The sequence below is a fragment of the Phyllobates terribilis genome, unplaced genomic scaffold, assembly GCF_046119375.1.
Source record: "Phyllobates terribilis strain yellow unplaced genomic scaffold, ASM4611937v1 Scaffold_5__5_contigs__length_657084704, whole genome shotgun sequence".
Lineage (NCBI taxonomy): Eukaryota > Metazoa > Chordata > Amphibia > Anura > Dendrobatidae > Phyllobates > Phyllobates terribilis.
In genome coordinates, this window is record NW_027362765.1 from 487,830,251 (window position 1) to 487,843,941 (window position 13,691).

Below are 13,691 nucleotides of genomic sequence, written 5' to 3' on the forward strand. Positions count from 1 at the left end.
TCCATAGTGTGATAGGAATAAGGCCTCAATATACAAACAAGAGTGACAGTCATAGTTTAGGAGCGTTAACCTCTTCCTGCTATGTGACATAGATATACGTATCCCATGTCACATGTCAGTGTATGTATTGGTCTAGAGTTGAGTCTGCTCCTTACACAGAGGGTTACACAGAAAAAAATGTAAACACCATTATTGTCATTTTTCAGTTGCCGCCTCTCCTCCAAAAATGCAATAAAAAGTTATCGAAACTTAATTTGGACCCAAAAAGGTGTCAATAAAAATGTCTGATCTGCACACAACACAAAAAACATACTTAGGATACCTTGATCTCACAAGGGTTCATTTTTTTCTACCTTTTTGCAAAAAAAAAAAAAAAAGTGTGCAAAGGAAAAAAAAAAATGTCCTGGTCCTCAGGGGGTTGAGCTCTTTAATATTGTCTCGTATGTTATATAGGATACTTTAATAGCACTGATAAGACAGGATGACACTGCAGTGAGTTGTGGAGCGTGGGCTCAGCACACACACCCTGCGACCGTCTGCACCCACGTGGAAACTGTCTTTGGACTTCTAACGTCACATGACCCTTGTTGCAAGAGCCTACAGACAGTCCCATGTGATTTGCACGCAGAACACCGATTGGATCCTTCGCCTACACGGTGCGTCATGAGACCTGTGCTCTTATTGGTTAGACCATGTCGGTCTCAAGCTCTCTTGATTGGCTGATTGTCACCATCAGTCGCCTCAGCTCCGCCTTTCCAGGAAGGAGTGTATGGTGTGAGCGGCGGGAGCCCTGTGATTGGCTGCAGTCTGCGACTTGTCAGTGGTGGAGAAGGAGCAGCTGGGTGCCCGGTGCTGTGTGGTATGTACATGGCTGTGTGTGCTGTACAGCCCTCAGCTCACTATACTGCAGCCGCTCTAGTTGTAATCTGCTGGGGTGTCGTTACATAGTGATATACTGTATACTATACATACAGCATATGTGTGTATATTACACAGTGTGTGTATGTATATTACACACATATAGTATATGTACAGTGTGTGTGTATATATAATGTGTGTGTAATCTGCTGATGTGGTATTACACAGTTATATGCTGTATAATATATAATACAGTACATGTGATGTGTGTAATATGTACAGTATTGTATACACATGCATATAAGTGTGTGTATATATAATATATAACATACTGTACATACACTATGTGTGTGTATGTATATATAATATGTATAGATTTAATTTCCACCTGATTAGCACACGTGGCCCCGGATCGTCTCCTGTATATTGGGCCTGATTGTATTCCCCACCGGGGGCATTAGCCGCTGTCTGAGGAGGAGCCTCTTGGTACCGTCCATTGCCAGCAGGATCCTCTCCCTGGACGACAGCTTCTATCAGGGAGATTTTCCTTTACCCGCCTTCCCTCATATATTGGGGAATCACATGTGAGTGATCAGGGTGATAGGAGAAAGTAGCACGACGATCAGAGTCCTCATCAGCTCTCCAGACTGCTGGAAGATTCAGTGGATGGAGGAGACGAACTACCTGGTCTCCGGCCCCAATATATGATGAGGGGGATGGGGGTACACTGTATGGCGTCCCTGTCATCCACACATGTTGCAGTGACTGCCTCGTACTATGGCACAGTCCTGTTTACTAGGCAATACCAGCTATAAAAGTGCAGCGCTGTGCCCGGTAATCTATAGGGGAAAAGCAGAGCTCACCAGTCCACAGAGGACCCGCTGACGGTGGGGGTGCTTGGAGTCAAACACCCGTGATTACCTATCCTAAGGTAAGGGCTTTAATATCAAAGTCTTACATTGTACCAATCCTACTTAAAGGGGCAATCTCACAGTATGGACCACAGACCAGAAAAGATTGTGCACCGCTGACTGAGAACTACTGCCCTACTCTGTACATCAGTGTGTCATTTTCTACACACGGCCCTCTCTGTACCAGATTTTATGATATGAGTTAAGCATTCAAACCATTCTGCTGTGTCAGTTATTTGTATATTTTCTGTCTAATACTTAACTATAATATATATGTTCATTACTTTCCAGTCCCAAGATGTGGTGGTTGGCTGCCGTGCCCATATTGATCAGTGGCATTACAGCCCAGACATGGGAGAGGTCACCGAAAGCTAGACGAGATGTTGGAGACTTCCTATATACTGCAGACCCCGAAGCTACCATGAATATTGTAAGTAATGTACTAATTGCTATATATAGTCAGGGGGTGGATGTGATCCCTAGTGCTGTACTGGAGCTGAATGAATTGTGCCCATAGGACCCCATTAATTGTTAAGGGGGTCCATTGTGGTATCTTCTTTTCCTGCTATCAAAAGTGATGATAATGTTAATGGAGACTGAAATGGCAGCATGATCATATCCTAACACATTAAAAGAGGTGCGTCGCCTGAAAAATAGGGTCATTGTGGCAAGAAACGAAGGAGGAAGACATGGCTAATGTCCTGAGAGCATGTCTGATCATCTTCTCTGTGCTCGAGTCTGACGTGACCGACGTGAGACTGGGAACGTTATCTTAAGACGCAGCGCTGGCAGGATGTTCCTATTCCTTGCATGTGATTTACATTCTGCTAAAGGAGATGTCACGTTATTTTCTTTTAGATACTTTTATAAAAAAAAAGAAAACGCTGCAGAGTTAATTAAATTTCCCTATTTCTTGGCGATTTAGTAATATTTGTACTGTGTGTGCATTAAAATACTTATGGGTGGCTGTCTTCTGTCATTCCAAGCGCTGTTCCAGTTCCTCTCATGTGACCGCAGCGTTGGGTTTCTGGCTCACAAGACCCGACCATTACTTCCTTTCTTAGTGGTAATCTGGGAATTTCTTATTCCATTTGGAGCTAAACACTTTTCAGGAGGTAGCTGTGAACTACCGGTTTATTCTGTCCTGCAACAATCTCTCCCGGCTCAGAGCGGTCACAGAACTGCTCCTAGTAGCCGCCATTCTCCTTACTGTGACGTAACATCGACACAGCAGTTCCTTCTCTTCCGCTCTCTCGAAGGGGTGTCACTGCAGATGTCATGTTGATTCACAGCTGGCTCCATCCCCTGCGTTCAGCTGAGCCGTCTGTCAATATGACGTCGGCTGTGATGCCCCGATGACAGAGTGGAAGAGAAGGAACTGTTCTGTCACAGGAACCATCAGAATTGCCCCAGGAGTGGTATGTGACTACTCTGAGCTGGGAAAGATCGTCGCAAGGCAGCAGAGGCAGGTAGTTATCGTTAAGTGCTTAGCCCCATTGAGAAAAAGAAAAATTCCAGATGACCCCTTTTAATTTAATCGTATAAGATTCTTGTTCTGAGTCTCACAGACTTTTCTGGAGAAAGTGATTTTCAGGTCTACATAAAAACGCTGCGTGAGCCGGCGCTTCACCACTGTAGTCACATGACACTGGAGAGGACCGGAGCAGCGCTGGAAACGGTAGAAGATGCAACTGGTAAATACTTTAAAGTGCACACTGAACAAACATTACTGATTAGTTAACGCATAGGGGAAAAAAAAAAACACTGGAGTGGAACTTTTAAATTGCTACAAATGGGATAAAATAGCGAAAGGAAGCTATATTTGCTTCCCTATATGCTTTTGTTCTGCAATCCATTACTGTTCCGAGTATTTGCTTACAAGTGGTGAGCAAGTGACCACTGAGCAGGCATGTGCCGGCCACTTATAAGCCAAGAACAGCATGACCCACTGAGATGAGTGTGATTGATTTTAACGCTTGCTGCTGTTTTGAAAATAGTTAGGTAACCTCTTTGATTTAGAGTTCTCTGTTTGGTTTATGAAGCCCATCTTTAAAGGGTTGTTCTTAATTTCATCAGACTTCTGGCTTGCTTGGTGTATGTGGAGATTGGAGGGAGCACTCCTCATTGATGGACAGTTGTTCAGGTGTGTCCTCTCCGATGTACAATATGAGGCAGCATCAGAGGAGTGCAGAGGCAATGAGGGTGGTCTCATCAGCTGATAAGAGTGCACTCCATGGATCCTGCCAGGTTCAGAGCGGTGATTACAAGCGCTATAGAAATGCGATTGCAAGTACCAGTACTGTGGTGTCTTGAGTCGGTATAAAATGGACCAACTCTGACTCCTAAAATATATAATAAATTGGGTACAATAGTACAATGCAGGATGTGCTGTAAGTGTTTTTATAAGAATTTGGGAAGGTTATGAAATGTCCTATAAATGTCTGTTCTGTTCCTGATCTAAGGGTCTCGGCTTTTAGTTGAGATAAATCTGTGCTGCACTTTATGTACATGCTCAGTAGTGAGGCCGGGCTGTGGAGTCAGAGGTTTGGCTTACCGACTCTACACCCCTGGTAAGCACTGCACTTGTTTGTCCACTGCAGTGGTCCATTCTCTAGGCATAGAGCAGAAGATAACGTCAACCCCTTCTCTTCATTCTTGAATCCTAGAATCATAGAATGGAAGAGTTGGAGGGGACCTCCTGGGTCATCTGGTCCAACCCCCTGCTCAAAGCAGGATTCACTAAATCATCTCAGACAGATATCTGTCCAGCCTCTGTTTGAAGACGTCCATTGAAGGGGAACTCACCACCTCTCGTGGCAGCCTGTTCCACTCATTGATCACCCTAACTGTCAAAAAGTTTTTTCTAATATCTAATCTGTGTCTCCTCCCATTCAGATTCATCACATTGCTTCTAGTCTTTCCTTGTGCAAATGAGAATAAAGATGATCCTTCTACAATGTGACAGCCCTTGAGATATTTGTAGACGGCTATTAAGTCTCCTCTCAGTCTTCTTTTTTGCAAGCTAAACATTCCCAAATCCTGTAACCGTTCCTCATAGGACATGGTTTGCAGACCGGTCACCATTCTGGTCGCTCTTTTCTGAACTTGCTCCAGTTTGTCGATGTCCTTTTTAAAATGTGGTGCCCAAAACTGGACGCAGTATTCCAGATGAGGTCTGACCAAAGAGGAGTAAAGTCCGATAATGACTTCACGTGATCTAGACTGTATGCTTCTGTTAATACTTCCCTGAAATGTATTTGCCTTTTTTGCTGCTGCATCACATTGTTGACTCCTGTTCAGTCTATGATCTATTAGTATACCCAAGTCTTTTTCACATGTACTGTTGCTTAGCTCTATTCCTCCTATTTTGTATATGCTTCTTACATTTTTATTGCCCAGATGTAGTACTTTGCATTTTTCCCTGTTAAAAAACATTCTGTTAGTTACTGCCCACTGCTCCAGTTTATTTAGGTCTTTTTGAATCCTCTCTGTCTTCTCTAGTATTAGTTATCCCTCCTAGCTTTGTGTCATCAGCAAATTTAATCAGTTTACCCTCAATTCCTTCATCTAAATCATTGATAAAGATGTTGAACAATACAGGTCCCAGGACGGAGCCCTGTGGTACCCCACTTGAGACATTCATCCAACTGGATGTGAAGCCATTTAATAATTTGTTCAAAGATCTTTCCTGGTATAGAAGTCAGACTCACCGGCCTATAGTTCCCTGGGTCCACCTTCTTCCCCTTTTTGCAGATAGGAACAAAATTTGCTCTTCTCCAGTCTTCTGGGACTTCTCCTGTTCTCCCAGAATTTTCTAAGATTATGGAGAGTGGTTCTAAAATTTCTTCTACAATCTCCTTCAGTACTCTGAGGTGTAGTTCATCTGAACCTGGAGACTTGAACTCATTTATGTTAGCTAAATAGTCCCTCACAATCTCTCTGTTTACAGATAACTTGGATTCTTCTATTCCTTTAATAGGACAGTGAAGATCAGTTGATGTTACATTTTCTTTCAGAGAGAAAACAGATGCAAAATAGGAATTAAAAAGTTCGGCCTTCTCAACATCCTTTCTTACCATTTCACCATTTTCATCCTGTAAAAATCCTATAGCATCTTTGACTTTTCTTTTACTTTTGACATACCCCCAAAATCCTTTTTTTATTGCTTTTGACATCTCTTGCAAGCCTTAATTCATTGTCAGCTTTAGCTAACCTGATACGTGCCCTGCAGGATCTGCAGACTGCATTATAATCTTCTTTAGATATGCCTCCCTCTTTCCATTTGATAAACATTTCTTTCTTTCTTTTTAGCATGTGTTTAAGTTCTGTGTTCATCCATCCTGGTTTCCTTAAATGCTTCCCATTCTTCCTACTTTTCGGGATTGTTAACTATTGTGCTTTGAGAATCTCATTTTTAAAAATTTCCCATCCTTCCTGGACATTTTTGTCCTTAAGGACATCCAGCCATTGGATCCCTCCTATTCTCTTTCTGAGTCGCTTAAAATCTGCCTTTCTGAAATCTAACCTTGAAGTTTGAGTCTTCACATGTCTTTCTCCTCTAGTTATCCAAAATTCTATAATAGCATGATCGCTGCCTCCTAGGGTCCCAGCCACCTTTACCTCCTCAACCATTTCCTCCCTGTTTATAAGGATTAGATCCAAAGAAGCAGATCCCCTTGTTTTCTCCCCTACCTTTTGGAAGATAAAGTTGTCAGCCAGAGAGGATAAGAATTTGCTTGACCTGTTAGCTTTACTTGAGAGAGATTCCCAACAAATGTCTGGATAGTTGAAATCTCCCATGACCACTACGTCATATTTTTTGGAGAACTTGGTCATTTGATATTGAAAATGAAGAGTATTCTTAAGAACAAGTAATTGTTTCTACAGGTAATTGGTAATGGGAATAATTGTTTGAGGATCTGTCACCAGGTCAGAAGGGCACAGTTTCTGCCAGGGCTGTGGAGTCAGAAAGCCAAACCTCCGACTCCTCAATTTCCAGGCCTCTGACTCCCTCATACATGGCTCATGTTTAAGTGATAAATTTACTGTAGCACAGATTCATCTCCGCTAAAAGTCTAGACCAGGGGTCTCAAACACGCGGCCCGCGGGCCGCATGCGGCCCCTGAGGCTGCTTTATGCGGCCCGCAGGCACAGACCCCTTGACGATCCCGACCTGGTCCAGGAGGAGCCGCCGACAGCAGCGCTGAATTGCCGCACAGAGACCGTCTCCCAGCACAGCATTTCCAATGCCAGCCGCTGGCCAATCAGAGGCCAGCAGCTGATATCTGCGTGTCGGCGCAGCGAGTATGACGTCATTGCCATATGCAGATGTCAGCTGCTGGCCTCTGATTGGCCGGTGGCTGACATTGAAAATGCTGTGCTGGGAGACGGTCTCTGTGCGGCAATGCAGCGCTGCTGTCGGCGGCTCCTCCTGGACCAGGTCGGGATCGTCAAGGGGTCGGACTCTGTGGTGCCTGCGGGCCACATCTGCAGGAAGGCCGCCGAGGGAACGGAGGACAGGTGAGAATCATCTTTTTTTTTTCTATTTTATGTGTGTGAAGAACAGCACAGGGGGCACATAGCCACAAGAGGGGACCTGGATGGGGCACATAGCCACAAGAGGGGACCTGGATGGGGCACATAGCCACAAGAGGGGACCTGGATGGGGCACATAGCCACAAGAGGGGACCTGGATGGGGCACATAGCCTCAAGATGTGGACCTGGATGGGGCACATAGCCACAAGAGGGGACCTGGATGGGGCACATAGCCACAAGAGGGGACCTGGATGGGGCACATAGCCACAAGAGGGGACCTGGATGGGGCACATAGCCACAAGAGGGGACCTGGATGGGGCACATAGCCACAAGAGGGGACCTGGATGGGGCACATAGCCTCAAGATGTGGACCTGGATGGGGCACATAGCCACAAGAGGGGACCTGGATGGGGCACATAGCCACAAGAGGGGGACCTGGATGGGGCACAGAGCCTCAAGATGTGGACCTGGATGGGGCACAGAGCCTCAAGATGTGGACCTGGATGGGGCACATAGCCACAAGATGGGGACCTGGATGGGGCACAGAGCCACAAGATGGGGACCAGAGCCACAAGATGGGGACCTGGATGGGGCACATTGCCACAGGATGGGGACCTGGATGGGGAACATAGCCCCAAGATGGGGACCTGGATGGGGCACATAGCCACAAGAGGGGGACCTGGATGGGGCACAGAGCCTCAAGATGTGGACCTGGATGGGGCACAGAGCCTCAAGATGTGGACCTGGATGGGGCACATAGCCACAAGATGGGGACCTGGATGGGGCACAGAGCCACAAGATGGGGACCAGAGCCACAAGATGGGGACCTGGATGGGGCACATAGCCACAAGATGGGGACCTGGATGGGGCACATAGCCACAAGATGGGGACCTGGATGGGGCACATTGCCACAGGATGGGGACCTGGATGGGGAACATAGCCCCAAGATGGGGACCTGGATGGGGCACATAGCCACAAGAGGGGGACCTGGATGGGGCACAGAGCCTCAAGATGTGGACCTGGATGGGGCACAGAGCCTCAAGATGTGGACCTGGATGGGGCACATAGCCACAAGATGGGGACCTGGATGGGGCACAGAGCCACAAGATGGGGACCAGAGCCACAAGATGGGGACCTGGATGGGGCACATAGCCCCAAGATGGGGACCTGGATGGGGCACATAGCCCCAAGATGGGGACCTGGATGGGGCACATAGCCCCAAGATGGGGACCTGGATGGGGCACATAGCCACAAGAGGGGGACCTGGATGGGGCACATAGCCACAAGAGGGGGACCTGGATGGGGCACAGAGCCTCAAGATGTGGACCTGGATGGGGTACAGAGCCTCAAGATGTGGACCTGGATGGGGCACATAGCCACAAGATGGGGACCTGGATGGGGCACAGAGCCACAAGATGGGGACCAGAGCCACAAGATGGGGACCTGGATGGGGCACATAGCCACAAGATGGGGACCTGGATGGGGCACATAGCCCCAAGATGGGGACCTGGATGAGGCACATTAGTACAAGATGGGCGCCAGGATGGGGAACGTTGCCACAGGATGGGGACCTGGATGGGGCACATAGCCACAGGATGGGGACCTGGATGGGGCACATAGCCACAAGATGGGGACCTGGATGGGGCACATAGCCACAAGATGGGGACCTGGATGGGGCACAGAGCCACAAGATGGGGACCTGGATGGGGCACAGAGCCACAAGATGGGGCACAGAGCCACAAGATGGGGCACAGAGCCACAAGATGGGGCACAGAGCCACAAGATGGGGACCAGAGCCACAAGATGGGGACCTGGATGGGGAACATTGCCACAGGATGGGGACCTGGATGGGGCACATAGCCCCAAGATGGGGACCTGGATGAGGCACATTAGTACAAGATGGGCGCCAGGATGGGGAACGTTGCCACAGGATGGGGACCTGGATGGGGCGCATAGCCACAAGATGGGGACCTGGATGGGGCACAGAGCCACAAGATGGGGACCTGGATGGGGCACATTGCCACAGGATGGGGACCTGGATGGGGAACATAGCCCCAAGATGGGGACCTGGATGGGGCACATAGCCACAAGAGGGGGACCTGGATGGGGCACAGAGCCTCAAGATGTGGACCTGGATGGGGCACAGAGCCTCAAGATGTGGACCTGGATGGGGCACATAGCCACAAGATGGGGACCTGGATGGGGCACAGAGCCACAAGATGGGGACCAGAGCCACAAGATGGGGACCTGGATGGGGCACATAGCCCCAAGATGGGGACCTGGATGGGGCACATAGCCCCAAGATGGGGACCTGGATGGGGCACATAGCCCCAAGATGGGGACCTGGATGGGGCACATAGCCCCAAGATGGGGACCTGGATGGGGCACATAGCCCCAAGATGGGGACCTGGATGGGGCACATAGCCACAAGAGGGGGACCTGGATGGGGCACAGAGCCTCAAGATGTGGACCTGGATGGGGTACAGAGCCTCAAGATGTGGACCTGGATGGGGCACATAGCCACAAGATGGGGACCTGGATGGGGCACAGAGCCACAAGATGGGGACCAGAGCCACAAGATGGGGACCTGGATGGGGCACATAGCCACAAGATGGGGACCTGGATGGGGCACATAGCCCCAAGATGGGGACCTGGATGAGGCACATTAGTACAAGATGGGCGCCAGGATGGGGAACGTTGCCACAGGATGGGGACCTGGATGGGGCACATAGCCACAGGATGGGGACCTGGATGGGGCACATAGCCACAAGATGGGGACCTGGATGGGGCACAGAGCCACAAGATGGGGACCTGGATGGGGCACAGAGCCACAAGATGGGGACCTGGATGGGGCACAGAGCCACAAGATGGGGCACAGAGCCACAAGATGGGGACCAGAGCCACAAGATGGGGACCTGGATGGGGAACATTGCCACAGGATGGGGACCTGGATGGGGCACATAGCCCCAAGATGGGGACCTGGATGAGGCACATTAGTACAAGATGGGCGCCAGGATGGGGAACGTTGCCACAGGATGGGGACCTGGATGGGGCACATAGCCACAAGATGGGGACCTGGATGGGGCACAGAGCCACAAGATGGGGACCTGGATGGGGCACAGAGCCACAAGATGGGGACCTGGATGGGGCACAGAGCCACAAGATGGGGACCTGGATGGGGCACAGAGCCACAAGATGGGGACCTGGATGGGGCACAGAGCCACAAGATGGGGCACAGAGCCACAAGATGGGGCACAGAGCCACAAGATGGGGACCAGAGCCACAAGATGGGGACCAGAGCCACAAGATGGGGACCAGAGCCACAAGATGGGGACCTGGATGGGGAACATTGCCACAGGATGGGGACCTGGATGGGGCACATAGCCCCAAGATGGGGACCTGGATGAGGCACATTAGTACAAGATGGGCGCCAGGATGGGGAACGTTGCCACAGGATGGGGACCTGGATGGGGCACATAGCCACAAGATGGGGACCTGGATGGGGCACAGAGCCACAAGATGGGGACCTGGATGGGGCACAGAGCCACAAGATGGGGACCTGGATGGGGCACAGAGCCACAAGATGGGGACCTGGATGGGGCACAGAGCCACAAGATGGGGCACAGAGCCACAAGATGGGGCACAGAGCCACAAGATGGGGCACAGAGCCACAAGATGGGGCACAGAGCCACAAGATGGGGACCAGAGCCACAAGATGGGGACCAGAGCCACAAGATGGGGACCAGAGCCACAAGATGGGGACCTGGATGGGGAACATTGCCACAGGATGGGGACCTGGATGGGGCACATTAATACAAGATGGGCGCCAGGATGGGGAACATTGCCACAGGATGGGGACCTGGATGGGGCACATAGCCACAGGATGGGGACCTGGATGGGGCACATTAGTACAAGATGGGGACTTGGATGGGGAACATTACTACAAGATGTTTTCCATTATTACTATATGATGCTAATTGTAAGACAATATTACTGTATGTGGCCAATTGGGGGAAATAAAATTGTAAAAAAAATAAAAAATAAAATAAAGCATGAAAAAATATTGGGCACTAAAAATGCTGTTTTATATGTAAACTAAAGTAAACACAAAAAAGTGCACGTTTATTATCGCCACATCCATAACGACCCAAGCCATAAGAAAATAAACACGGCAAAAATGTTCAAAAGGTGTATACAAAAAAAATGGTATCACTAAAAATGTCACATTGAACAAAGAATGCGGCCCCCCAAATTCAAATTTTTTCCATGTGCGGCCCATATACCCAGCCGAGTTTGAGACCCCTGGTCTAGACCCTTAGATCAGGAATAGGACAGACATTTATAGGACATTTCATAACTTTCCCAAATTCTTGTGAAAAAAATATTCCCCACAAACTACATTGAACTACTCTACCCGATTTATTATATATTTTAGGAGTCTGAGTCGGTTCATTTTGCTCCGACTCCACGACTCCGACTCCACAGCCCTGGTTTCTGCACTCTTTATTAGCACTGCTTCCCTGAGTGTTCTATTATTTTTTTTTCTTGTTTAATGGTTACAAAAATATGGGCCTTTTTATTTAATTTCTAAGGTCACCTCGCCTTTGATATAGACCACAAAAATTAGCACTAAATAAAAAGACCATATATCTGGAACTGTATGGTGGATTAAAAAAATGCAAAGAGCGGAATACTAAGCAGAACAGTGGAAATAAAATAATGAGCTAAAACTGGTCACTTTTCACCAAACGGCAGGTCCTCTTTAATCCCTGCTCACATAGCATACACAGGGGAAATTTAGGTCGCGTTGTTAAATACTTACAGTACACATGCTCTTTAAAGAAATCAAAAATGTTTGTAAAGTCCCCTTGGTTTTCTCACTGGTTTTAAGAAACGGGACCCAGCTTTCTCAGAAGAGCCAGCAAAGCTTCTCCTTTAACTTAAAGTGAGAAAACCCTTAGAGTGAATTCACATGCTGCAGATTTTGTTCCAAAAATTTCTGCTACTGAAAATAATTTCCATTTATGTGAATGGAAATTATTTTTTTGGCAGCAAGAACATGGATTTTTCCAGGTTCCATTCAGATGAATATGATTGCCGCAGTAATTTCTGCATTGTGTGAATCCACCCTTACATTTCTCATGACTTACCTGTTGTCTGACTTGCTCTACACTTACATGATTTTCTCTTGAATCGAGTCGTTCTTTACTTGCATAGAATGAGAACCCGGCCCGATCATGTCCTGTTACTCCATACCTGGCTATGATAGGAATGACTATAACTTGCTAGCAAACAATAGCAGTTACTGTTTTTCATTCTGTTTGGTGTAAAATGGAAACAATGAGATTTATATTTTTCTGATTTTATATAAGAAGGGGTTAATTTGTTACAGACACGGGCGAGTCTTGTGATTCCCCACACAGTCTGCAATGCTTCCAATACTGGCAGACAGTAGTGGAGACCGACTTTCTGTGCAATTTACAGCTCACGCGTCAATAAACTCTGGATGGAGGGTTTATTATATGAAGCATGTGATTGGAAAGTCCTCTTATTCTTCATAAATGGTCCTGGTCCCAGGCATTAATCAGAGGGTGTTTTAATTCACATTGTGTAGATGAAAGACCTGATTTTTAGGACATTTTTCAGTTTTATTGGACCTCTGCCTGCCTCTCCCCTCTTGCGGTATATAGGTACATCGTCAATATATGGCGAAAGAGGTGGCACTTCCTTGCATGGTTTGGAGAATTGGTGCATGCTAATGTGAAATGTACCACCTGGTCACTTGGATATATTGGGTTGCCATGTGTAACACTATTTTTTACCCTCCAGCCTATGACTTTCCTTTTGTTCCTGATATGCCCTACCTGCGTTAAGCCGTTCCTATGGAGTGTTTAGTGTAAGGGTCTGGGTAGGTGATTCACTTGGACGCATTACTTCATATATGTTACCACATCCTACACAATTCAGATGTGGATAAATCTTTGAACTCTTCAATAAAGGTGTTGGGAAAGAGTCTGTTCAGTTTCAGCCTTGTACTTTGTGCGATGAGGTTATGTCTCTGTGTATAGAATGACTATTACTTCCCAACATCCAGATCACCAGGCTCTTAGTTACCTTCCTGAGCAAATATCAGTGCTGCAAAGTAAAGTGCTGACAGGGAGGCAGGGAACATTAGGCAATCTGTAGATAGATCCATCAATCTTAGGCAATCTTGAGATAGATCCACCCTGAAAGTCAATCGGTCATTCCCAAAATTGAAATTGAACTATTTAGATCTTCACATAGGGGTCTTATCCCCTATAAAAATTATACTTGTACTGTAGATTTTAGAATTGTGCTGACATGATGGGTATGATCACATAGATGAGGTACGATTCAGTGCTTCT

The 13,691-nt window shown here is 47.6% G+C and overlaps 1 protein-coding gene across 1 annotated transcript in view; it reads left to right on the top strand.

Annotated features, from left to right (window-relative positions):
* Window positions 1-677: 677 nt before the first annotated feature.
* LOC141273533 (lysosomal acid lipase/cholesteryl ester hydrolase-like) overlaps window positions 678-13,691 on the top strand; it is a 30,785-nt gene continuing 17,771 nt past the window's right edge. Inside the window, exons 1-2 of the mRNA XM_073685516.1 lie at window positions 678-859; window positions 2,061-2,199. Of these exons, the coding sequence (XP_073541617.1) occupies window positions 693-859; window positions 2,061-2,199 (306 nt within the window). The 5' untranslated portion in view covers window positions 678-692. The remainder of the gene's footprint in view (window positions 860-2,060; window positions 2,200-13,691) is intronic.